The 24,951-nt window shown below is 41.9% G+C and overlaps 1 protein-coding gene across 3 annotated transcripts in view; it reads left to right on the top strand.

Moving 5' to 3' along the window:
* The window catches only part of ptprfa (protein tyrosine phosphatase receptor type Fa), a 243,935-nt gene that overhangs the window by 148,274 nt on the left and 70,710 nt on the right, over positions 1-24,951 (top strand). For all 3 annotated transcript variants that reach the window (XM_044043825.1, XM_044043823.1, XM_044043824.1), the window contains one exon: positions 4,733-4,926. In XM_044043825.1, coding sequence (XP_043899760.1) covers positions 4,733-4,926 — 194 coding nt within the window. The remainder of the gene's footprint in view (positions 1-4,732; positions 4,927-24,951) is intronic.

Raw genomic sequence — 24,951 nt, 5'->3', positions numbered from 1 at the left:
ACTGGAAGTCTGAGTAAAATTATTTTAAGTCTCATATTGTTATTATTTGAACATGGAAATGTTCAATTTCACTCACATTTTAAATGTTGCTGACTGGCTTTTTTTAATAACGCTTTTTAACAAATTCAAAAACCAAAACAAACAAGAAATGAAAACATTTCGCGGATGTTTCTCTAACATTTTTATTTTCTACTTTTATTAAAAAGAATTTGTTAATTCATTAGAAATTAATTGAATACTGAGTTATGCATATTAAATATAGAAAAGGTAACAAGAACAACAACAGCTCCTCCACCTTCTTTTCCCGTGGTGTTTTCTTCTTCTCCAGCCTTGTAAACGCAGACATGACTGTTGCTTTGATTACATCATGTCTGTATCAAAGGCAGATTCTTCAAATATTATCCGTCTCAAAGCTTAATTCCTCCTGGAGATTATGTTCTAGCTTTTTTTATTATCATTATTATTATTATTATTATTTACTTCTATAATGAAATGTAATCTGTTTTTGAGTATGTGTCTTCAGCTTCCGGGATGAATCTGATGTCAGAGCTAAATCTCCACACAGACCACTGTCCTCGTCCTCCACCTGCTGTCCTCCTCCTCTCTGTCTCGTCCTATACACTTTACGTATTCCTGCAGCGCCGCTGAATTTTAATCTCACTCCTTTCATCCCTTTCCATATCTCTGTACTCCATTTGACTTTCAGCTCGCCGTCACTGACTTGCATTTCTCCAGCTTTGAATGGACATTAAGAAAAACACGATAGAAACACAGGCCATTTATGTGAGGAACAGAAAGATGTCCCATGCAGTGTATTATTGCCATACACATTCAGTGTGTTTCTCAAGTTAGAAGCCTGTCAAACGGATATATGATTATTTGACAGACAGACAGACGTCTCTTGCATTTGTTATCATAGACTATAACAGTTGCAATTTAAAGAGTTTGCAGAGGGAGGTGAGGGCACCCCCGCCTCACAGAACGGGCTTGTTTAGCGATGCATGTGTCGCATTTCATATCTAAACACCACCAGACTCGGCACTGCGCGCGTCAGTGTCGGCGGAAATCCACCTGCCAAGTGTGAAGCCTGTCAGTCAAAGTGTCGGACAGGTGTGAGGTTAATAGACGGAGATCATCTGAGGTGACGTCGTCAGTGCTGCTTCTCCTGCTCTGGGATCCCAGCACGCTTAGCACGTCGCTGTGAGCACACACACACACACACACACACACACCCATGTTCGACATTCATGACATGAGGGGACATTGCATTGACTTACATTCATTTCCTGGAGACTTACTCTAACCATAACCACAATTACTACTGGCCTAATCCTAATCCTAACCCTAACCCTAACCCTAACTCTAATCTCAATCTCAGCCTAACCTTAAAACATAACTTCACCTTAAAATGTAGTAATTTACGTTATGGGGACTTGCTTTTTGTCCCCACAAGGAAGACAAGTCCCGATAATGTGACTGTGTAAACAGGTTTAGGTCCCCACAACATTAGTAATACCTGGACACACCGGGTTTGTTGGCATTGTTCTTACAAAGCTTGAGCATTGATTCTTGTATGGGAGGTTAAACGATTCTAATTAGTCTACAGTACACAGTGCTGACATCACATTAGAGAACCTGCTGAGTGAGTGACACTCCTCCCTCTCCTCATCTCACTTGAATGCCATTTAAACTTGCACTGCCTCATCACCTCGTTTTTTTGTTCGACTCACATTTGTATTCAATTACACCTCCCTCTGAGGCTGACCAAGCAGTCTACATGAATCTCATCGCCTCATTTTGATATTCTATATAGTGGGACACGAGGGCTCTGCAGCACTGCTCCCAGCATCCTCCTGGGGCGCCGTGTGACAAGCTTTGATGTGTATATCCTGCAAAAAAGAGCTCACGACCTTCACATTACCTTGTAACTTCCTCAGGTGTATAACTGTCTGGCTGACACTCACTCATCAGACGAGGGACGCGCAGCTCTTCTCTCCTGCTCAGTGTAACGTGTCCTCACACTGAGACACAATGTTCACGTCCATCTGCTTTTTTTTTGGCCCCCGAACAGCTGATCAATCGACCTTAAAAGACAACATTTACAAAAACATCCTCTCCAGTTTACTGCGCAGGATATTTAAGTTGTGCTTTGAAAACGTCAATAATGCGTTAGAGCCTTAGTTATCAAAGCTCCTCCTCAAACACGGTAATATATAAAAATGTGAGTTACTGAACCTGTTCCTACACTACTTTTTTTGTTTTGGTAACTAGCTGAGGCGTCTCTGTCCCAAAAATTTGTTTTTACCTTGATGACGCACACAGAAGCCTCTGCCACTTTATCTTAATTTCCTAAACATGAGGAAATGAAGTAGAGAAGAGCAGAGAGAAGAGCAGACTCCTGCTGTGAGGCTGCAGTACCACTGACAGAGAAAGAGGGAGACAGAGAGCAGGACTGTAGCTTAACCAGCCATTTAACTACGACCAAAATGGTAGAAATGACGCTTCTCTACTTGTTTGTTGAAGAAGTGGTTTATTACCAGAGCGTTTACGTTAATATTCCAAATGAACATCGACGTTTACTTGCTTTGGTCCTCACTAAAGCGTGTATGTGTGGACAGTGGACACGCCGCCATTGTTTATTGATTATTAGTGCAGTCAGTTAAACGCGTTATTAACGCCGTTAACGCAAACCCATTTTAACGGCGTCAAATTTTTTATCACAAGATTAACGTTCTTTTTGGCGTAGCAAACTTTGTCGTTTTTTTTAACTAGTAACACCAGATTGAGCTAGACCGGAATCAAAAAAACAGGCTGCACACGTTTGGGCTTGCGAGCCGTCGAGTAGGCTAACGATCTCTTTTGAGTGGAAAGCGAGCGCTGTGCGCTTCTCCGTATCCAACGCAGCCTGGATCATTTCTCGACACACTCCCCACATCCCAGTAATGATGTATGCAGTGTTGCCAACCAAGCTGGCAGACCCCCGAACCGTAGTGAGGAGACCACCAAGGACCGCTAGCTCCTTTAGTTCGGATTAGCTTGTTATGACAACAACACATTATACCACGGGACTCCGTCTGCGTTGAACGGCACTTTATTCACTGCACATACACATGTTGATAAAAGCATTAAAATGAGAAAAAATAATGGGACAAAAAGAAATCAAGGGACATTTAGAATCGATAAATGTGCGCTTAATTGCTATGATTTGCATGAAAAACTATGACATTAATGCAATTAATTGTGATTAAATATTTTAATCGTTTGACAGCACTATTGCTTATTGTTATTATTGATTGTGGATTGACGAGCAAATGTGTCTTCTTAACCTGGTCATCCAGTTAATGTGTATAGTTCATTTTTTAGTCACACAATGTTGTTAAATCTGGACCATGACCCCAGATCATAACACTTCCTCCCACAGGAATGACTAAGCCAATTAGCATATGTGAGTGTATTTACCTGTAATAATAAATATGTGACGACGTACTCCGCATCATATCTACCAATGGAGGATTAATCACACAATTATATCCATTCATTCATCGTCTACCACTTTATCCTCCGCATGAGAGAGTCGTGGGCCCGCTGGGGCCAATCCCAGCTGACTCAGGACAAAAGGACATGTCTCCAGTCCATTGCAGGACAAAACAAGAAAAACACATAGAGACAAACAATCGTTAAGTCACATACTCACAACTACGGGGCAATTTACAGTGTTCAATTAATCTCTGCATGTTTTTAACCCTAAGTAGGGAGAGAACCCCCCCCCACACACACACACACACACACACACAGAGAACATGCAAACGGCCCGGACTGGGAACGCTAACCAGGAACAACCATGTGCTCCATGTGTGGCCCTGCATGTGCAAGGAAAAGCTAATAAATGTAGTATTTATCAGTTCTTTCAGCTCAGAATATAGAGGTTTTTCACTCATCCTATGTTTACTCTACTCAGCACAAAGAGCAGGAAGCCGTTTCAGAGACTGACATCCACTGAGAGATTTCAACCAAACCTCTGTGTGTTTGTGTTCGAGCTGGAGCTGAAGAGAGACTCTTCAAATTCTCTTCAATACTGCCTGAAAATAAACAAATACATAAATAAATAAACAGAGCCAGTGGAGAGGATGATATTGCCAGTAATTTATCAATAAGGGAATTTATTTAGCACAGAATCATCTTGGACAGAGAATCAGTAGGAGCTGCACACAGGAAATGAAGGCAGCGCCGGTTCAGGCCGGGAGGCTGAGCAGCAGGAAGGAAACAGGAACTGTGCTCAAGTCAATTTCCACTTTGTGAAAAATCAGCACCGCTGAGCCTGAACATGTTTGTCAACGTGGAAAGATGACTTTTATTGAGTTGGGGTCAGACTGATGAGGCCGGTGAAGGACAGAGAGTTCTGACGACTCTGTAATGCAAGAAGATCTCATTAATACAGAATGAGACTTTAATTATTTGGTGTTAATCGGAAATTCTAAGTATTACTTGTCTCCTTTGGCTCTAGAAAACACTCAAGACAAAAGATAAAGGAAACCTATTCTTCTTCTTTCCGCTTCTCCCTTTAGGGGTCGCCACAACGGATCATCTGCCTCCATTAAGCACACATAAATATTTTTAATAGGATAATAATTTCTTCCACTTCAAAGCTGTTCAACTATCAAACTTCTATAAATAGGACAGAAACACCTTCGTCATCATCATGTCACATGATTATCACTGTGTTCTGCTGCAGTGCCCGGAGCTCCTCCCAGGAAGGTGGAGGCCGACGCCCTCAACTCCACCAGCATCAGAGTGACCTGGAAGCCTCCACTGTCTGTGAAGCAGCACGGTCAGATCAGAGGCTACCAGCTGGTCTACTCCAGGCTGGAGAACGGCGAGGCTCACGGGCAGCCGGTCATCGTGGACGTCGCCCTGCCCGACGCACAGGTACCGCCACACTCTCACAGTACTTATGTTTCTGAAGCAATGGCTGACCAAAACCTTCCCAGACATCTTAGGATTGAATTAGACGGATGAAAAAACACATAACAAGGACAGAATATTGTCTGAGAAGCATTCGTAAAAGCAGAAACATTATCAAGAAGAGATAGACACTACAAAAGGTCCATGATCCCCAAGATAGTGGATGAGACACTTTCCAGAAGACTATATGCACGGTCACTCCCTGCTTCTCTATAAGCCATCCCAACTAATTTCCAGTAAGCTATTCTACAGTCAGTGTCTGCAGAGGTTACCACGATTGAATTTAGCCAAGTAAAACAACTACCTTTAAGGCAATGTCGCTAAGGCTTCTTTCCAAAGTCCAAGTTTCCCCTTAGCGACAACTGCAAAATCTGTGTCTGTGTGTGTTTGTAGTAATTGTTGGTTTGAGAGATCATTGTTACTATTACGCAACAAAAGTTCGCTGACATTTTTATTTGTGTATGATAGAAAGCAAATACTGATTCTGACATAATGGCATACAATCAATATGGCAAATTTAACCACATGGTTGCGTAACAGTTGGTTGGTTGTCACCGGGATGCAGAGCTGCAGTTCAGTAGGGTGACACCTGCAGGAGAGAAGCTTCCTCTGGACCTGCAGAGACCTGTAACGCCTCCTGGAGGGGAGGGTTAGGGTTAGGGTTGTGTGTTCGTCATCCGCCTCAGCTTCAGGGCGCCTTGTCTCACTCACAGTGCTGTTTGAGTGAGAGGGGGAGTGGCTACAGTAGAGCGCCGAAAGTCAACGTGTGCTTCTTTTACCGATATATTTAACGATGTCTTTTGCATTACTTATCCAAACGACGTCAAACTTGGCACTGCGCTTTCTCGTGCCCGTAGCGCAGTAGACAGAGAGGAGAATGTCAAGCTTGTAGACAGGATGACATGAATCTAGAAGTCACAGCTCTTGATTGAGCCGTAAAAGAGTTTGGTGAAGTGAAACCTTACGCGTGTGTCGTCGAAAGAAGGCATTACCTCATTTTAGGGCAAACACCTTGATATTCTTAAGTGACACATGTAGCTTTGCCTGTTTTCCATTCATTTTGTGTCGTGTCGTTAGCATGGAGGTGCTTCCAAGATGGCTGCCAATTGTCACACGAGTGTCCCGTCACTTTTCACTACATTTAATTGAATTAAATTATAATTAAGTGATGAAAGAGACGCAGGCACACGCCGTCCTCTTCACACAGGACGGTCATGAAGTGAAATATATAACTGAAAGTCCATAAGTGATGCAGAAAGAACAGAACACACTCTTCCTTCTGCTCACACACACACACACACACACACACACACTCCCTGTCATGTCAGAATAAATCATGAGAAACACTGCAAAAGCTAAAAAGGACCTGCATATGTGACTCTGCATTAAAAGAACCAAAGAAAGCTTGTGACACTGGACCTCGTGAGGTGCAGTCACAAAGCAGATTGTACAGTAGCCTTTAAAGTTGTAAATAATAGCATAACAAGCATCACACTCCTTATTGATTAGTCTTAGTCTTTTGACAATGTGGACTACACAGTGAACTTGACTTATTAGTGTGGGAGTGTCAGAACAATAGATCTAATGGAACAGGTTTCAGTGTGTGCAGACATAAATTGGCACTTCCACACCCCTTTATATATTGAAGGGAGTGCCCCAGGGATCAGTCCTGGGACCACTTTAATTTATTTAATTCACTTATGCTGTCAACACTGATTTACAGCTCAGCGTCTACTCCAAAAAATCAGGTTCTCTAGAGGCTACAACTGTCTTTACTATTGCACAGTGAACTTTGAAACAGCTGAAATTAGGTTTTTCCATCTCCTATTTTACATTTGCATCATATTTGTATATATTTTATGAATAATCTGATATTTTATATATACATTGAACTGTCAGTGACATTGAAAGGTGTGACAGTGAATGCATTAGTTCATAGAATAGATAAGTTCATGCATGAGTCATTTTGTCGCCATATGCTACTTCTCTGAGAGTCATTAATTAGTCCGTGTACAGTAGTTTCCTTCAAAACGTGTTTTAGAGCTGAAACAATTAATCGATGAATCGATTATTAATTGATTACTAAATTAATCGACAACTATTTGGATAATCGATTAATCGGTTAAAAGCTTTTTTCATGATTAAAACAAGATTTTCGATAGTTTAAGCTTCTTAAATGTGAGTATTTTCTTCATTTCTTTGCTCTGAATAACAAAGAAATCAGTCAGAGTGAATCATTTTGGTTTGTGGACAAAACTAGACATTTGAGAACATCATCATTTCTAGGTTTGACGAACACCAATCAACATTTGTTTCTGATATTTTATGGACCAAACGATTCATCGAGAAAATAATCGACAGATTCATCAATTATGATAATAATCGTGAGTTGCAGCTCTACAATGATTCTTACATCTTTACACAAGAAGCACATACAGATAATAAGACAGGATTAATAAAATGAGCGTCATTTACATGTCAAATCTGCATCAAACTAGTCAGATGAAGGTGTTCTGAAGATGATGTATGTGCTCGTAGAAACATATTTCCAGGGGATTCTTCTCCGCAGACTAACACACATTATATGTGTAAATGATTTATTGCGTGTCCCCGAAATTTAAAATGGGTGAAACAGATTAAAATAAGTGTGCGTGTGTTTGTGTGTGTGTGGTCTGTTGTGTGATCCTGATGAAAACGCATTTGTGATTAGATCCAAACGCGGTGACGTTTTTATGATGAGAATGCACATAAGACGCCTTGTTATTCCATCAAAAATAATTGCATTTCATGTTTGCTGCTGTTTTTTTTTTTGTTTTTTTTATTCCAGCCCACAGTGGTGGAAAACAGCCACGAACATGAGCATGTGAATAATAGACAGACCTAGATAATCCTGCTTAGGAATGCAGAAGCAAGTGTGTGTGTGTGTTTGTGTTTGCAGTGGTTAAGCACTTGACAAGTTGTGAAAGCAGTTCACCCCCAACAGAAAATTAAGAAACATGTTCACAGATGTCGTCCGCATCACACATCCAGCAAAACGACTCCATGATGAGGGGGCGTTGTGAGGCACTGACCCTCATGCCGTGTTCCCATCATGGCATGGTTCACAGTTTGGAATGGTAAAGCCCTGACAACAGTACCTGCTGTCACAGCTTATCACAAGCACCGTGCCGTGATTTTTACATGGACGTGGAAATCTTTTGCATCAGAGAGGTGGAGACGGGGTTAAAGGAGAAAAGGGTGGTAAGAGTGAGTGTAGTGAAGCAGAGGTGGAAAGCTGTTAAGCAGCTCTCACTCAGGTGGCGAGAGGGCAGATTGTTTTGTTCTTCTGAAGCAGCGTTTAAGCTGATTCCCCCTCCATAAGTGTGCATTCCTGTCTTATCTGTGCAAGGCAGGATCCACGATAAGAAACCCACATCTCACAAACCATCTCACACCGTGTCTCACACACACACTGGGGGAACTGTCTTTAAGCCCCATCTATGATAAGTTTAGTGTCTATGATAAGTCTGGTTTCCATGACTTCAGAAGACTTTACATCGACTTCCTCTCACCTCAACCATAACTACTACTGGCCTAACCCTAACTTCAACCCTCTTATGAGCATCTTGATATTCAGGCCATTGGATTTATTTAGCTTTCCTGGCTGTAGAATTGTCAAATTCACTGTTCAATGAGTGAGTGCTTCTGGAAATTTCTCCAAGATAACAACCGTGGGCTGGTGAATCTTGCCTGTGATTGGACGGTTGTTCCACGGAAGTTTTCTCTGCTGTCCTGTAGTTTTTTACTTTTATTTTCTAGATATCCCAAACGGTCTTGGAGTTATGGTAATGAGAAGTACATTAATACCAACCTCATCCTAGCCATACAACATGCCGTCACCTTAAAATATAATATTTTGCGTTATGGGAACTTGATTTTTGTCCCCATAATGTGTCTGTGGAAACAGATTGAGGTCCCCACAACATTAATAATACCTGGAACACACACACACACACACACACACACACAAACATATTCTTCTTCTAAGGACTCTGCATTCACTTCCATTCATTTAAACATCTTAATCAACTTAACCTAATGTCTAACCCTAATCTTAATCTAACCACAATTCAAATATTAGCCCTAAACTTATCCACTTCCTTCGAAATGAGGTTCTGTCTCATTAGGACCAGGTTTTGGTCTCCATGAGGACTACTGGTCCTGACAAGGTCAGCATTTATACCAGAAAAGTCCCTGTAACACACACTCAGACCCTCTCGCACAAAGGCTCTCAAGCGTTTCGACCTACCGCGATAATCAGGCTTGTGCGCACACACTCTTTTCCCATCTCTCCATCTCGCCGTGGCGTGTTTACTGGCTGCTCGTGATAACAGAGGCAGGGACCGAGCCAATTTCACCAAATCTAAACATTTAATAACGTTCGTTTTAAGGCAGATCTCATCGCTGGTACAGACAGAGGTATCATCTCCCATGATCTGTGGCCGAAGATAACAATCTCAGATCTTCTGTCAGGGAGGGGAGGCACAGTATGTAAAAAGTCAAATGCAGTCACCAGTATCACCAGTAGGGTGCGCCAACGCAGTCTCCCAGCCTGCATGTCCATGTGGGCCCCAAAAGGGTTATGTTTGGGTTGAAAATATGGGTCCCTTTGTACACTTTCCAGGCTACCTGGGTAATATGTGGGAACATTATAAAGGGCCCATTTTGTCAACCAGATTAGTAACCATTATAGTGCCCACATGGACTTACTGGCTGGGCTACCAGTGCATTGACTTCAATCAAAATCCTTCCACATAAAAGTTAATAAAACCTGTCAAAGCTTCACTCAGACACCTACAGACTCTTCATTTACTGTCGTATTATTTAGCAGTGTTTGTACTCAGTCTCTGGGAATGATTGATATTTGACAGTAAAAACAGCAAAAACCTCAGCGTTTGACGCTCTGGTGCTCTGAAAGCACAGTGTAGAACATTTTAAATCACTTATTCACTAACTGTGTAACATCAACCATGATCATTTATTAAATATATATCTTAAACATGTTGGTAAAGTCAATGTCTGTGAGACTTAGGACAAACCACATAATCCTTCTCCTACATAGTTTAACAGCATTTTCAATCCCATTTCATAGGAATATTTATTTATTTCCTTCCCATGCATGTGTAAATGACACATTTATTGGTCAAAAACAAATGTAAACTTGGAGAATGGATGCTTCCCCCGCCCCCCGATCTGCATTTGATTGGCAGTTGGCAGTAGATAAAAAGGCACAATTAAAGAAGCCTGCCCTGTGCGTCACAGACCTCAAGCTCATTTTCAGCTTTCTGGAAATTTGATCTGCATATCAGAGAGTGGGGCGAGGTGACGACGGCTGAAAAACTAGAACACAACAGTGGCAGATCAAAGAGAAGAAGAGGGGCGAAGGAGAGACGGCGACAAACAAAATGCACTCTCTGTCACATAAAAATGTGATGTGACACATTTCCGCTGTCGGCTTGTGTACATGACAGCTGAATTAAGTCTGCTTTCACTGCATCATTCCCTGTGTCACTTCGAATGTTTGCTTTCGGGACCAAATGTGTTTTCACGGCAGAAGGAATCATTCAGGACTTGTGAAGTATCGTGTTGTGTGTGACAGATTGTCCCCGGTCACTCATGCAGTCGTGACCTTACCGTGACTGGAAAAGACGTGTGGGATGCACAGCCATGCTACGGGTTTGAAAGTCGTGAAGTGTGACCTCTGCCTTAGTTGTGTGGCGAAGTCATTTTTGACAGTGTTGGAAACTCATCAGATCCTGTACCCAAATAACTATAGATTATTTTAGATGTGTTCTCTTTTTCCATTCAAATTCTGTTCCATATGAACCTGCTGTCCACATTACGAAGTGTAAAGAAGGCTGCTGACTCTGTTCTAGTATAGTTTGAAAACTCTGAGGTTGTCTGTGAGTCTGGATGGGCAGAAATAGCGATATTTGGAAATGAAAACCTATAATTCACTTCCTAATCTCACCATGTGGCAACCAATGCCATGTTTCCATCATGGTATGGTTTGGAACTGTAAAATCCTGAGTCAGGCTTGCGTTTGGACTGAACTCAGTGTCCGGGTCCCTAGATTCTGAGCGGATCTGAGGGATTTAAGTTCCTGGAAGGATCAGTGTGAAAGCAAACAGAGCCAATGAGACAATACGACGCAGACAAGGAGCGTATGGAGAGAGAAAAGAACTCTTTAAAAAGTGAAATTGACGTGATTGATGAGGGAACTTGAGGAGACAAATAAAATCAGGGTGGCAGCCATTCGGAAAGAACTACAGTAAGAGACCATTGTCAGAAAAACCATGGAGACTGAGTTTAAAAGTGTTACAGAGCCACCAACTTTGGATGCATCGACTGTGACTTTTGATGGAGTCTGCTGGCCAGTCACAGCAAAGCAGCTGCTTGACCAACATTTAACCAGCTGAGGTGTCTGAGGACAAAAAAGTCAGTCTTTATTGGACGGGCCCAATTGCTGGTGCGGTAGTTGAAGGTCCAAAAGGTCCACAGTACATTTACTAGGTAGGTGGGGTGTGTATGAGAGTAGACTGTGGGTGTGGAAGAAACACTGATCACAAGGGAGTGACGTTTTTCGCGAGACCGGACCATTTTACTATGCTACTCCAAGGGAAGGGTGACAAAAATCGAAGAAGCAAATGATGTATAAGACTCTGAACCTTGAAATCCAGGCTCCTATTGAACAATAACAGCTGTCAGTTAAACTGCTGTCCAATCATATATGGATGCAATGTTCTGTTGAAGAAGATCTGAAACTCGCGATTGAGACCATTGAGTAATCTCATGTTTGCATTGATTTGTATTCAAATGAAATTCTGAAAGTCGCCTCCTAGTGGCAATTCCATATTCTTTTTCTTTTCACACCTGAATGGTCATATGAACTAAATTTGAATGTGTGTGAGTGTGAACAGATACGATTTATGTATGGATGTAGCTTTTGTTTACACAATCCCCAAACCTTCCACTCACTCTGCAGCTCTGAATGTGCACAGTGGCTCCTAACAATGTACCGAAGGAGCAGAAAGTTAAACTTAGCTTGGCGCTTATTGTATTGATCTCCCACTCTGTGTGTGTGTGATGAATGGATTCGCTCTCTGTTGTGCTGATGAGTTCCCTCAGACGGAGGCTCAGATCTCTGTGCCAGCAGTTATACTTCTTACAGCCCATGTGTCCTTGTCGGGGTGAGGGACACCAGCCGATGAGCCACCAGTTCCCCCGGCTTCAGTGTGACGTCGCGGAGGCAAAGAGTGAAAAGCAGAGTTTTTTGAAAGTCACTGACAGGGGGGGAGGGAACTCTGCTGACTGCTGAGCTGTGTGCTGTCTGCGGTGAAGCCGCTTGAAAATCCATCAATTGTTTGACTGAGTCTTGGCTCGCCAGCAGTCACCGCAGATTACTGCTCCTCTGTCACAAAAAGACCTTGATGAGAAAGTAAATTCAGTCTTGACGAATTACGGGGGCTTACAGACGAGAAAGCAGAGATTTAACAGTGGACTCACACGAACGCGCCCGCTTTATCACACGACAGTGAGCGAGTCGGGCGCTCGGTGCTAAGGCGCGGCTATCGGACTATCATGGCCCACTATGAAGCAAGAGTTGCTAATGTTGCTAAATGAATGGTCACGGGACGTCCACCATTGCTCAGTGCTCTTTGACAAAAAACATAGACAACAGGGCAAACAACTTTATCCAGACGCTCAGTTTCAGTGACAAAACAAGGATTTGTAATTTGAACCATGTGATGAAAGATATGGTGCTTTTCCACTAGCTTCTTATCAGTGATAGAACCTGGCACCTGGTGCTTTTTTTAGTTCCTGCTCTGGCGAGATTCTGAGCCGATACTAAAATGTGACGTCAACAGAGTGATCAGAGAATGTTGTCACTGGAAGAGTCATGAGCGCGTCGTCTGACACAAGAATCAAACCGAACTATGTCCAACTTTAGATCAAAGTTAAAAAGACTTAAAAATCCCTGAACACGTGCATTAATCTCCAACATTTAGCAAAGGAAATGTCTAAAATGTCAGTATTTAACAGCGATCATGAGTCGAATCAGGAAGTACTGAACCCTTCTGTGAACGAGTCTTTTTAAATCAAAGTGATTCTAATGATACATTTACACCCAAAATGTAATGTTCCCGTTAAATTTAGGTAAGAATCTACTCCCCCCGATGACGTCACAAACTGCTTATCTCTTATGATGGGCAAAGCTGTACAAAAAAAACAACTCATTGGATTGAAATTTGGTTCGTTTATTCAGGTTCCGACACTACCAGTGGACAGGAAGTTCAGATGTGTATATATCAGCTAAAATCTTATCATATAAAGATGAATGTTGTCATGTTTATATAAGATAACAGCTATAAGCAGGTACAGTTCTATACATAGCCAATCATTTTAGAGCAGGGGTGTCAAACTCAAATGGCCTGGGGGCCAATGAGTTGCCAATGAGCATCTAGTCTGGTCAAGCGGGGGCCGACATAGAGGGAAAAAAGTGGAAAAAACAATGTTTTGATATAAAATGATTCACAATAAAAACATGTTGATGCACAAAAACTGAGAATTAAATTGAAATTTTTGCAAATAATGACGAGGATAATTGTGATTAAAACAGCTTAAATATATGTAATTTCATGATGAGTGTAACAAAAGACGAATAAAGCAATGATTACAACCAAATGTCGTATTACTATTATAAAAATATTGCCGGCAAATACATTTAGTCTTATATTCTGTCTCTATTCCATCACCTCGCACAGTGGTGGGCGGGCCACATGTAATCTATTGGAGGGCGTTTTTGTGTTTTAGAGTGTCCAATTAACCCAATCGGTATAGAGCAATGGGGATTCCAACCCTTGACCTATTTAGATTTAAACCAGCAAGTTCTCTTCCCACTGGACCATTGGCTGCCCATATTTGACTAGTGTTTGACTTGTGTAGGATGTGATTTGATTGGCTGAATGAGTCGGTGCGTGTGCGTGTGAGTCGGCAGTATTTGGCTGCTGCTGCTGCTCTCCAGCCTTGGCTCTCTGTGATTGTGCGGCTGCCACTGTTTTCCTTTTTTAAACTCGACTCCCTGCTTCCATCGCGGCCTCGGCTCTCCGCCGGCACGCTCACATCTCACCGCGGCGCGTATTTGTGGCTGGGGAAAGAACATCTGAAGGAGCTAAAGGCTGTGAAGCATGAGCGCGGCCTGATCTGATAAGATATGGTGACTCGTCTCTGTTTGTTGTGGCCTGAAGAAAAACAACGCACACACACACATAGGCAGCCCACGGCAGCACACAGGAGCCAAGTACCAGAGACAATGTCTTCTTTGTCCTCACATCAAGTAGCAGCACGTGCTGGAGTGACTAGAGTTGTTTAATTACGGTTAACGTGAACCTTCACTGGAAAATGTCTTCGTCTTTTGTTTCACGCCAGACTAAATACCACAAACGAGTGAATGTGAAAATCTTGTGTCTGTGAAAACACTGTGAAGCCGCACAGTGGCTCAGTGGTAGAGGGAGTCGTCTCTCGACTTGAAGGTTGTGGGTTTGATTCCCAGCTACGCCCGCTTCTGCATGTCGATGTGTCCTTGGGCAGGACACGCTGCTCCTGACAGCTGTGCATGAAAGTTGTGTGATGTGTCGTATGAACGTGTGAACGACTGTGGGTGAATGATGGCAAAGATGTGAAGCAGCTTTGAAAAGTTCTTACACAGCACAGATCAGTGCCGCAGGTGCACCCTTGGTAAGTTGCCATGGGAATAATACACAACTCCATTATGTGTCGTAGCGATAATTTGATTTTTGAACTATGAACTGTGACGCATTTCAATCCGATTTTAAAACATCTTCAGGACTTTTTACACAGCTGTAAAATTAAGGTACAAATGTAATATTTGCTTTCCAATCCAGTCCAACTTATCTATCTATATAGATAAGCATATTATCTATAAGCAAACAACAACAGCTGAAACAAAGTGTTGTACACCAGAGAAAAATGAAGCACATTAAAGGTTCCTTTAACATAAAGGTACAGTACAAGATCATGGACACATGAATGCTCTCATGCCCTCATGTCACACTGCATATTTGGGTTTTGCAGCAGTGTTTGGATCCAGTTGTTTGCTGCCCTCCATTTCCTTCCTTCATCCATTATTCAGCAACTTAATGGCGGCGTAAATTGTCCTGTTAGAGGGCGAGCGTCACCTGAATCCTGTCTCACTGACACGCCGTCTTCACCTGTGTCGTACTGTGACACCGACCAGAGGCTCAGCTCATTACACTGGGAAAACAAAAAGTGCAAACACTGGCGTTTCACTTGATTTAAACACACACACAGTGACGGACGGAGCATCACGGCGTCCTGTCATTTGTGTACACACATAACTGACACTGTACGGTGCATTTTTGTGTCAGCGAGCTCCTTCTGCACGGTCATTAGGACCACGATGATATGTCTCTGCAGGGGGGCTTTTAATTTGAAATGATGGCCACAGGAAGTGTCACGGTGAGTAGTTAAAGCTGCAGCTCATGTGAGATGGAGAGCAAAAGAGAGAGAAAGAAGAAAAAGTTAGACAGCGTCCAACAGCTTTGTTCCCTTAACTGCACTTAACTTGACTTTGCTGTGTTTGACTTATTGAGGACAATTTGTGGATCACATCTGAGGCACATTTTGACAGATATACAACGTTATTTTGGTCATACCTGTCCTTCATACACCTCAGAGTGCATTGCAAAAGTGCACAGTATTAGCTGTGCTAAACAGAGGCAAAATTAAGTTGCAACGAATTTCCCGAAACTTGCTGGAAAGATGTTATAGACCAAAATTAATAAAAAAGTTCAATGTAACCATGGCCTCAACTCAACAGGAAGTTGTCCATTTTGAATTTTGGCGTCCCCTTTGGTAATTTGCACCCTACATAAATGAGCAATCTCGCCCGAGGGCGTTTGTCATACCAACATAAAAAATATGCCAATTTGTACTGTAGCTGTTGAAAGGTTTTGTGAATTCAAAATGGCGTGGCCACGGCAACCCTTTCTGAATTTTGACCATTCACAACGAAACAGGAAGTGCCCCATGACTTCTGCACACGTTGATTTTGGAATTTCCCGAAACTTGGTGGGAAGATGTTATAGACCGAAATGAATAAAAAAGTTCAATCTAACCATGGCCTCAACTCAACAGGAAGTCGGCCATTTGCAATTTTGCCGTCCATTTTGGGGATTTGCACCCTACGTAAATGAGCAAAACACGTTGAAGAGTTGTCGGAAGGTTTTGCGGATTCAAAAGTGAGGTCAGGGAACTGCTGCGCTCCCTGACTTACGTGGGGACACTAGGGCCATATCATGACTGCGTGCAGTCCTAGCATTTTCTCTTTGAAATAAGGTAAACATTATGTCATATATTACCCACAAACTCACAGTGCCTTTAACGAAAGACAAAAACTAGAAAACAGAAAACTATCGATGCTATATATGACTCTCTGAGGGAAATCTAAACTTAAGCAAATAATAACATGGACAAATGTAAATTAAAAGACCTAAAAAGCTTATATATGTCAGTGATAATTAGTATTTTATTCTGTCTATATTCTATGTTTAAAGGAAGGTTGCGGGGCATGTTTTCATAGAAACATGATATGAAGTGATGGGCCGCATTTTGATTGTGGGGCCACATGTGGCCCACGGGCCACCAGTTTAACACCTCTACTCTAAAGGTTCTTGTTGGCTATAAAAGATTTTTGGAATTAGATTTTTGGACAGATTAATCAAACAATTGGATATTCTGCATTTGGACAATGTCCACTGAAACAACTGCTGATAAAAACACTATCACGTCAAGATATTTTGAACCTTGAATCTGCAGAAACCTACAAAACCATCTGTCAACACATCAGAGCCTGGAGAACATGCTATGCTGTAAAATGCTGCAGCAGCTGTTGTTTTTTTGTGTGTTTATTTTCATTTATTATACATGTACAATCATTCAGACATTTTGTAACAACATGGATTTAATGATGACTTGGTAAAAAAAAAAAAAGACAGGAAAAGAACTCCTGATACATCAAGGTCGCAGAGAGCAGGAGTTTCTACATGAAAGAATGATGGTTAATCAATAGTGGAGACACTTTTGGTCTCTCGCCGCTCTAAACGAGGGATCTATTCTTGATTTAGTACACAAGCTGCAGTTTGGGTCCGGGGAATTCACTCTTAACCACTTACAGTTTTTATGATAACCACTGTTATTTATTTGGGAGGAAGTGAAGCTCTTTGTCTCTTCCTTTATTTCTGGTTAGTCAGCAAGGACGGGGGATCAAAATAAACCCCGCCGTGTCCCTGAATCTCAGAGTAACGCGGGCTGACTAATGTTCTGTGGCCTTTTGGAGGTTCTCTGTTGTTGTTTGTTTTGAGCTGAAAAGGTTCTTCCGAGTTAGTCGTAATTGTTTATCAGTATGTATTTGTGCTGTCACGTCCTGTATCTACTCGTGCTGCAGGACTTTCACAGAAAAAAAACCCATTTTCATTTAAGTCCAGCACTGCACTACACGCGGAAATCGTAAAACAACATTTCACATCTTAAATGTCCACTCAACAAATCTCCGCAGTAAGTGAGTATGTTTTAAATGTCGAAAACTTTGCTCCGCTGATAGTTCGAGGTTTCAGCTGATTCGAGTTTAGAGTGCTCAGAGGGAATTCTATTGCATTTATTAGCTGCTTTATTTTCACAATTCCACCACAAAGGTCATTCTGAATCGGGCCGCGTCGGTTCTGTACTCTGGACATAATGACCTCATATACAGTAACTCAACGCGCTCATGCTTGAAGGGATAGTTTGGATTATTTGCTGTGGGGTTGTTCGAGGTTCTCGTCCACAGCCACACTTTATTACCTGCCGTAGATTTGGATCAGTGTGGTCACAGTTTGCAGACGCGGGACAGAGAGTCATAAACATTTACACAACAATATCAGCAAAGGTGTTTGTATATTGTTTTAATATTCTTACCTGTTTATCCTTCATGCAGAAAGCCATTTCCTGTGGTTCTACAGTTTCTCAACTGGGGCTGCACAACATACACTGTATGGACACCTGTTAAGTATTGAATTCAGGTGTTTTAATCAGTCCTTGTATCTCCAATGAAGGACAATCTAACACTTCACTAAACCAAGACATTTTGGACAATGCTATGCTTCCAGCTTTGTGTTAGAATAGTCTTTTCTATTCCAACGTGACTGTGTCCCAGTGCACAAAGCAAGGACTGTAAAAACATGGTTTGACTTTGAGTCCGGACCTCAACCCCATTCGGAACCTTTGGGATGAACTGGAACCGAGATTGTGAACCCTATTTTCTTCCCGCAGTACAGATCTAAATGGTGTGTTTCCACTGAGAGGGACAGTGCGGTTTGGTACAGATTTGTACTATGCGTATTTCGTTGGGTTTCCATTAGGAACAGTACCAATATATCTCTAGTAAAGATACTGTTCTGTTGTGCTTTACCATTCCAAACTGTACCATGTACAATTTGGTGTGGAAGAACTTGACTATGTGCGCAAAAACCCCTGTCTCAACCCCTGTCTCAACCCCTGCTAAGAATGTTTCAGATGAACTGTAACCCTATTTTGAACCGTATTTTCTTCCTTCACTACATCCCACAGTAAAGATCTAATGGCGTGTTTCCAACGAGTAGAATGGTATGGAACAGTACAGTGTGTATTTCTTTGTGTTTCTATTGGGAATAGTACCAAAATAACCAGCCCCAACAGTTCCATTTTTCGGTACCCTTCCCTTGGAGTACCAGATGAATGGTACAGTACAGTATGGGTGGAGTTACAGGCGTCACTCCCTTGCGCCTGTTGGTGTCTCTTCAACACCTGCAGTATATTCTTATACAAAGTTTGACGTCCTTAAGACAAACAGCCACAAACCGAGCAGGAAACAAAACCTGCTGCTTCATTGTGTCGCGTTTGATGTCGTTGTTCGTTGTCAGTGCATCAGTAACCTGGCATAGTCCTCTTACCATGTACAGCTACTGCTCTCAGTCGAAACGCAAGCCTCTCCAAGGGCTTTACAATTCCAAACCGTACCATACTGTACCATGATGGAAACACGCCATTTGTGGCAACAGTTTGGTGTGGAAGATCTTGACTGTCCCACCCCCATCAGGCACCTTTGGGATGAACTGGAACAGAGATTGTGAACCTTATCATCTTCCCTCACTACGTCATCCCACAGTACAGATCTAATGGTGTGTTTCCACCAAGTGGAATGAGTCAGATCGGTACGTATGTTTTTTTGCATTTCCATTAAGAACAGTACCAAAATATCCGGCCCCAACTGTTCCATCTTTGGGTACCCTTCTCTTGGGGTTACACAGTAATGGATCAGTACGGTATGCTTGGAGCTAGACCCACGACAGTTAGCTGATTGGGCCCTGGTGACTGGTGTTTCTTTAACACCCACACTCCATTCTCATGCAAGGTTTTGACGTCTTGTTGAGACAAACAGCCACAAACCGAGTGGGAAAAAAACAAGCTGATCTGTTGTTGGCCTTTGTCTCTGGGTACAAAGCCACGCTACGTATTCCACTCATGTGGCACAACACACAATCCAACCAAGTAAAGATACTGTTATTGGTCATGACCCAGGGCTTTACTGTTCCAAACTGTACCATGTACATATGTGCCAACAGTTTGCTGTGGAGGATCTTGACTGTCCCGCACAGAGCCCTGACCCCAACCCCCATGGAGCACCTTTGGGATGAACTGTAACAGAGATTGTGAACCCTATTTGCTTCCCTCACTACATCATCCCACAGTACAGATCTAAGCTGAAAACCAAGCACATCATAATAACTCACTTGTTTTTTTCTGGAAAATATCACATTAGTTTGTTATTGTTCTATTTTGCATAGATTATTATCTTCCTCCATTATTTTCCACGCAGTGATTGCAAATGTTGGGGGTAAAATTGGATGGCGCCGTCTTTGTGACAAAGTATCTTTTCACAATGGGACACATGAGTTATGAAGAACAATGTCAAAGGCACAATCACAAACTTGATGGTGCCGTTCTTTGTGAGCACTTGTGGGTGTGAGGAGAACGTGAACCACAGAGAGAGACATAAAAAGTTTTCAAACAAAGACCTTGTGTGTTTATGTAAGACGGTGGCACTCAGTGAGGCGGGAGGCGCCGCATGGTTAGCGATGCAGATTTGATGTGAGGCTCCGGCCGGCGTCCTCTGATTCACTCATCACCGCAGTCATGATGAGTCGTTTACTTTGGATGACTTGTTGTTAAGTGGTCAGGGTCGTGCCGTATTAAAATGCTGTTCCAGAGTTTTGTCAGTGCTTATTTATTTCCAGCCTTGAAGTGTTGACAATTGAGTGTGGAGGCTATGAATGCTTGTCACAGCCGTATACAGCTGCTCGTAAATCCTAAGTATCCACAGCAACACTTTCATCTCGTCGGTGTTCACACGTCACCCATCTATTCAAGAGAATTTGCCTTGGAATCATATAATAATATTATTGATCATAAAGTTGTTGTCTTTTTCTCTTCTATCACATATTTTATCCATATACTGAAACCTGTAACAACTAATGTTTCACTGTAAAATTCAAAGCATTAATCTGGAATCAGAATGGCTGCACCACTCCTCCTTTAGAGTCATCGTTACAAGAAAAAGAAGAAATAGCAGCGTCTGAAATACTTACTTTCAAATAAATGTAATTGCAACAATTGAAAGTAATTTTTGTGACACCATTATAAAAAACAATGCATTTTATTGAAGTGGTTAAAGAAAATAGGTCTAACCTAGCAAATCATTTTTGGTTCCCAGAAAATTCTGGGAATGCTACCTTTTGGTTGCGGGAACGTTTCCTGATGTTCCTCTAATGTTACATTGTCACAACCTTCATACAACGTTGTCTTTTGGTTCCCAGAACGGTCTCATAACGGTACTTTGTCGCAACCTTCAGTGAACATTCTCTATAAGTTGCCAGAACGCTCCCCCAATGTTCCTTTGTCACAACCTTCATACAACCTTTAGAGAACGTTCTTTTTTGGTTCCCAGAACGTTCTCCTAACAGTACTTTGTCACAATCTTTGGTAACACTTTATATTAGGGAACACATGTTCACCATTAACTAGGTGCTTACTAACATGCATATAAGTAGCATACTAGCCCTTTATTAGTAAATATTAAGCATGTATTAACACATTATTTGAATCTTAATTCATGTCCTAACAGAGGTAGAATAAGGTTATGAAGATTAAGGTGTTAACGTGCTTAATATTTACTAATAAAGGGTTAGTATGCTCAATGGTGAATATGTGTTCCCTAATACAAAGTGTTACCCAATCTTCATGCAACCTTTAGAGAACGTTCTCTTTTGGTTCCCAGAACGTTCCCCTAATGTTACTTTGTCACAAACTTCATACATTAACATGACAACATTGCAGCAGTTGACCAAAGTGCTACATAAAAGACATAAAACACATGAGTAGACACAACATCTCACCCAGAAAATGGGACTCACACTGTCACAAATGCAAAGGAGAACAGGTGAGTCAAAAATGTGCCAGTGAGGGGGCGGTGTCTAATGTGTAACGGCAACCCATTCCACAACATTCTACAAAGCTCGATCACTTCTGAGACCATTTAGATATTTGTACACATATAAAAGGATTTTCAAGGAATATCTGCTGTATTCACAGTAAACAGTAGGTAAAACTGACTATGAAATACAGAAACAGACACTTATAATCATAGAGTTACGAGAGTGCTGTTGACAAATGTCTGTCACACTGTGGAGTTTTTCCAGGAATAAGAGCCTGATGGGGAATAATAGTGAGACAAGTGCCGTTTAAAATAAATGGAGGGTAAGACATCCACTCATCCAAAACACTTCACACCCACAAAGTTTAAAGTCAACTGGATGAGCAGGTGTTGTCGTCTCTGTGGCTCAGAACTGCTTCTCCCAAGTACACTGATTAGGATTTTCCTTTTATTTGATTTTAACTTCACACAAACGTGTGTAAAATCAACCATCCTTTTGCTATATACATGTATATCTACATATGTATATATATATATATATATATATATATATGTATATATATATATACACATGACGTACCTCAACTTGTACTCACTAATATGTTAACAAGTTCCGCACTGCCTACACTTAGCACCATGTGTGCCTATACTTCCATTAAAGTTTGATATAATGCTGCTTGAGGGATTATACAGTGGTCTTACGTTGGTTTTTACTGCTGCTGTGTGCAATATTTGTATAAGTTAAGTGGACTATTTGCAGATTTTAATTAATATGATTGGTACAGTGGGGGTTGTTTTGTTTTTTCATGCTGATTTTTATTATGCGTGTGGAGGCTTTAAGTTGCAAAGCACTCGAGTCCAACACTAATTTCTCCTCAAAGAAATTGTACTTCATTGTGTTGTAGTGTATTGTATTGCTTTAAAACTGGATGTTTTTTGTAATTATTGAGAAATGATTTCACGATAGCTTTTCAGTATCATGGACCCGCATCTCATCTACACTCCTTTTTAAACTGCGGGTCAATCTGGCCTGTGATTGCACACTTTGACCAATCACATGTCAGTTAATTTATTGGCTGCTCTGTTGTAAGAATACAAGTACAATGCAAGTATGTGCGCTGCAAAGCAAGCTGAAGAAATGGAAGAAGTGTCCGAAGGGATTCAGACAATTAACACGTTGGTGCTTTGCTTTGGTGGGCGGGGCTTAACATGGACATCCACCATCCCAAAATGTTAGTATTTAACCACCTGTGTTCTCACACTGTTGTGCAAACAGACAGCATTTGGATCAAGGTTAAAAACACTGACGCGCGTGTAAATGCACGCGGTGAACACACAGCGGCTCACACCGCGGGTCTCACTTCATCCCTCATGTGTCGTGTAAAGTGGGACACCGCTACCAAAGGCTAAAGAGGGCCACATGATGGATGGGAGGGAGCTCACACACTCGCATTATCGCCTTATTCACACGCAGCAGGGAGATGAGAGTGTTGCACGAGTGCGTCCAAGCTGTTTCGACTCACACCAACACTGTCTGTCTCTCTGTCCTCAGTCCTGTCAGCAGCTGGACATTCATTTTTAACACAGGGGAACAGAAAGTGCAGAAATAACTTCTCACACACGCACACACACAGTTTCTGAATCTTTTAATGTGAGCAGAAAAAATGTTAACAAATCATACATTTGCACAGTTTCTTGAGTAGTGTATAATTAAAATCTCCTTGTTTCACATTGTGACAGAAAGCAAGGGGGAAAAAATAACCCCTGCTATTATCACACCTGCTCCAAACTTGGCCAATACCCTAACATGCATTTTAATAGCAGGTGGTAATGGACCATTGAATGTACAACATTAATGGCATTTGTCCATGTTAGACTTCTAGCACTACTCTACGTCGTCGTAGCACTCTTCCAGTGACGACACTCTCTGACCAATCAGTGGCCGGCAGTCTGTCGACATCACATTTTAGTATCGGCTCAGCTCGCTTGAAACCTCGTCAGAGCAGGTACCAAAAAAAAAGTACCAGATACCCAGTGCTTTCACTAAGAGTTGAGTCAAACCGAGCTGAGTCGTGCTAGAACTCAAGCCTCATATGGTAAACACACGTTTTTTTCACACCGTAATCCCAATACAAACCATGGAAGAGTAAAACTTTATCTATCTTTAGATGCACCGACGGGTTGCTTGACAAGCTTCAAACTTGGCACGTGACATGATCAAATAGCCCAAATTAGCCCCCATAGACTATCACAACTCAGTTTTCATCCACATCCATGTCACCAACAGAACAAGACACACATACAGTATATGAGAGCTCTCTGAAGACTTTTCTCGTTGTCGACTGAAGTAGAAGTTCATTAATGATCAGCCTTGACTTCAGCAGTAAAGGTTCCTCTTTGATGAAATGATATCTATCAGAAGGCTCCATCTCACTGTAGTGCTAAACGAGCTACTGTCTTATTTATCAGTGTTGTACCATAAATGCTCCTGGTGTATTTAATAACATGTTCAGTGATGTGTTGTGTTGGTCTGGGCGGAGCAGATGGTTGATGTGATGAATCTAGAGAAAGGCTTCCAAAGGTCTGTGAGTGTCTGCTGCATACAGAATGTAGCTTTTAGCATGAGACTTTATTCAGGAAGTGTCGCTGAAGTCAACCAGGGAGGAACGCTGTTTTGCTCTGTTCCTTCTGGGACCTTTCCCCTTTCCCCCTTCACCCTAGCGTTTGGACTGTATTTACATCTGACAGTGAAACAGTGATTCAAGTTTTGGTTTGAACCAGATTATATTTATTGTGTATATCTGGTGGATTTCCACTGTTCACGTTTTAAATCTGAGCTCAGATCACATTCTCGTCTTGTTTGAATGTGTTTACTATGTCACTATTCGGACGGGATTAGTTTGTGACGGGATAAGTTAAGTGGATGGTTGTTTGTCTTTGTGTCCCTGTGATGGACAACCCCCCCCACAACCGTAATGTGGAGAATAAAGCATTAGAAGATGAGTGAGTGAAGACATTTTCTAAACTAAAATGATGTTACTTCTGTCTACAATCATGCACGCCACATTTGCTGATAAGAACCATGTTCCTGGTTAGGAATGAGGTCATGGCTGAGGCGCGCAAAGCTTTTGGTTCGGCCTTGGAAAGTTTTCCCTGGCAATGTTGCAACATCCGCACTCAATAAATCAGCGACAGTGCACAGCAAATCTCATGACATGAATGTCAAACATCTCGCCTTTGCCTCAAATACTTTTGTGTTACATCACTTTTGGTGATATGCTAAAAAAAAAGAAAAACAAGCTGAAAACCCCAGTTGTGTGTGAGTCATTCTTGGGAGACAGCGTTGCACAGCTCAGCTCCGTTGTCGGCTCACTGTGACTAACAGTGGACCGAGTCAGAGA

This window comes from Solea senegalensis, linkage group LG14 (assembly GCF_019176455.1).
Source record: "Solea senegalensis isolate Sse05_10M linkage group LG14, IFAPA_SoseM_1, whole genome shotgun sequence".
Lineage (NCBI taxonomy): Eukaryota > Metazoa > Chordata > Actinopteri > Pleuronectiformes > Soleidae > Solea > Solea senegalensis.
Note: the sequence above shows the minus strand (reverse complement) of the source record. Positions and strands in the feature narration are given on the sequence as shown.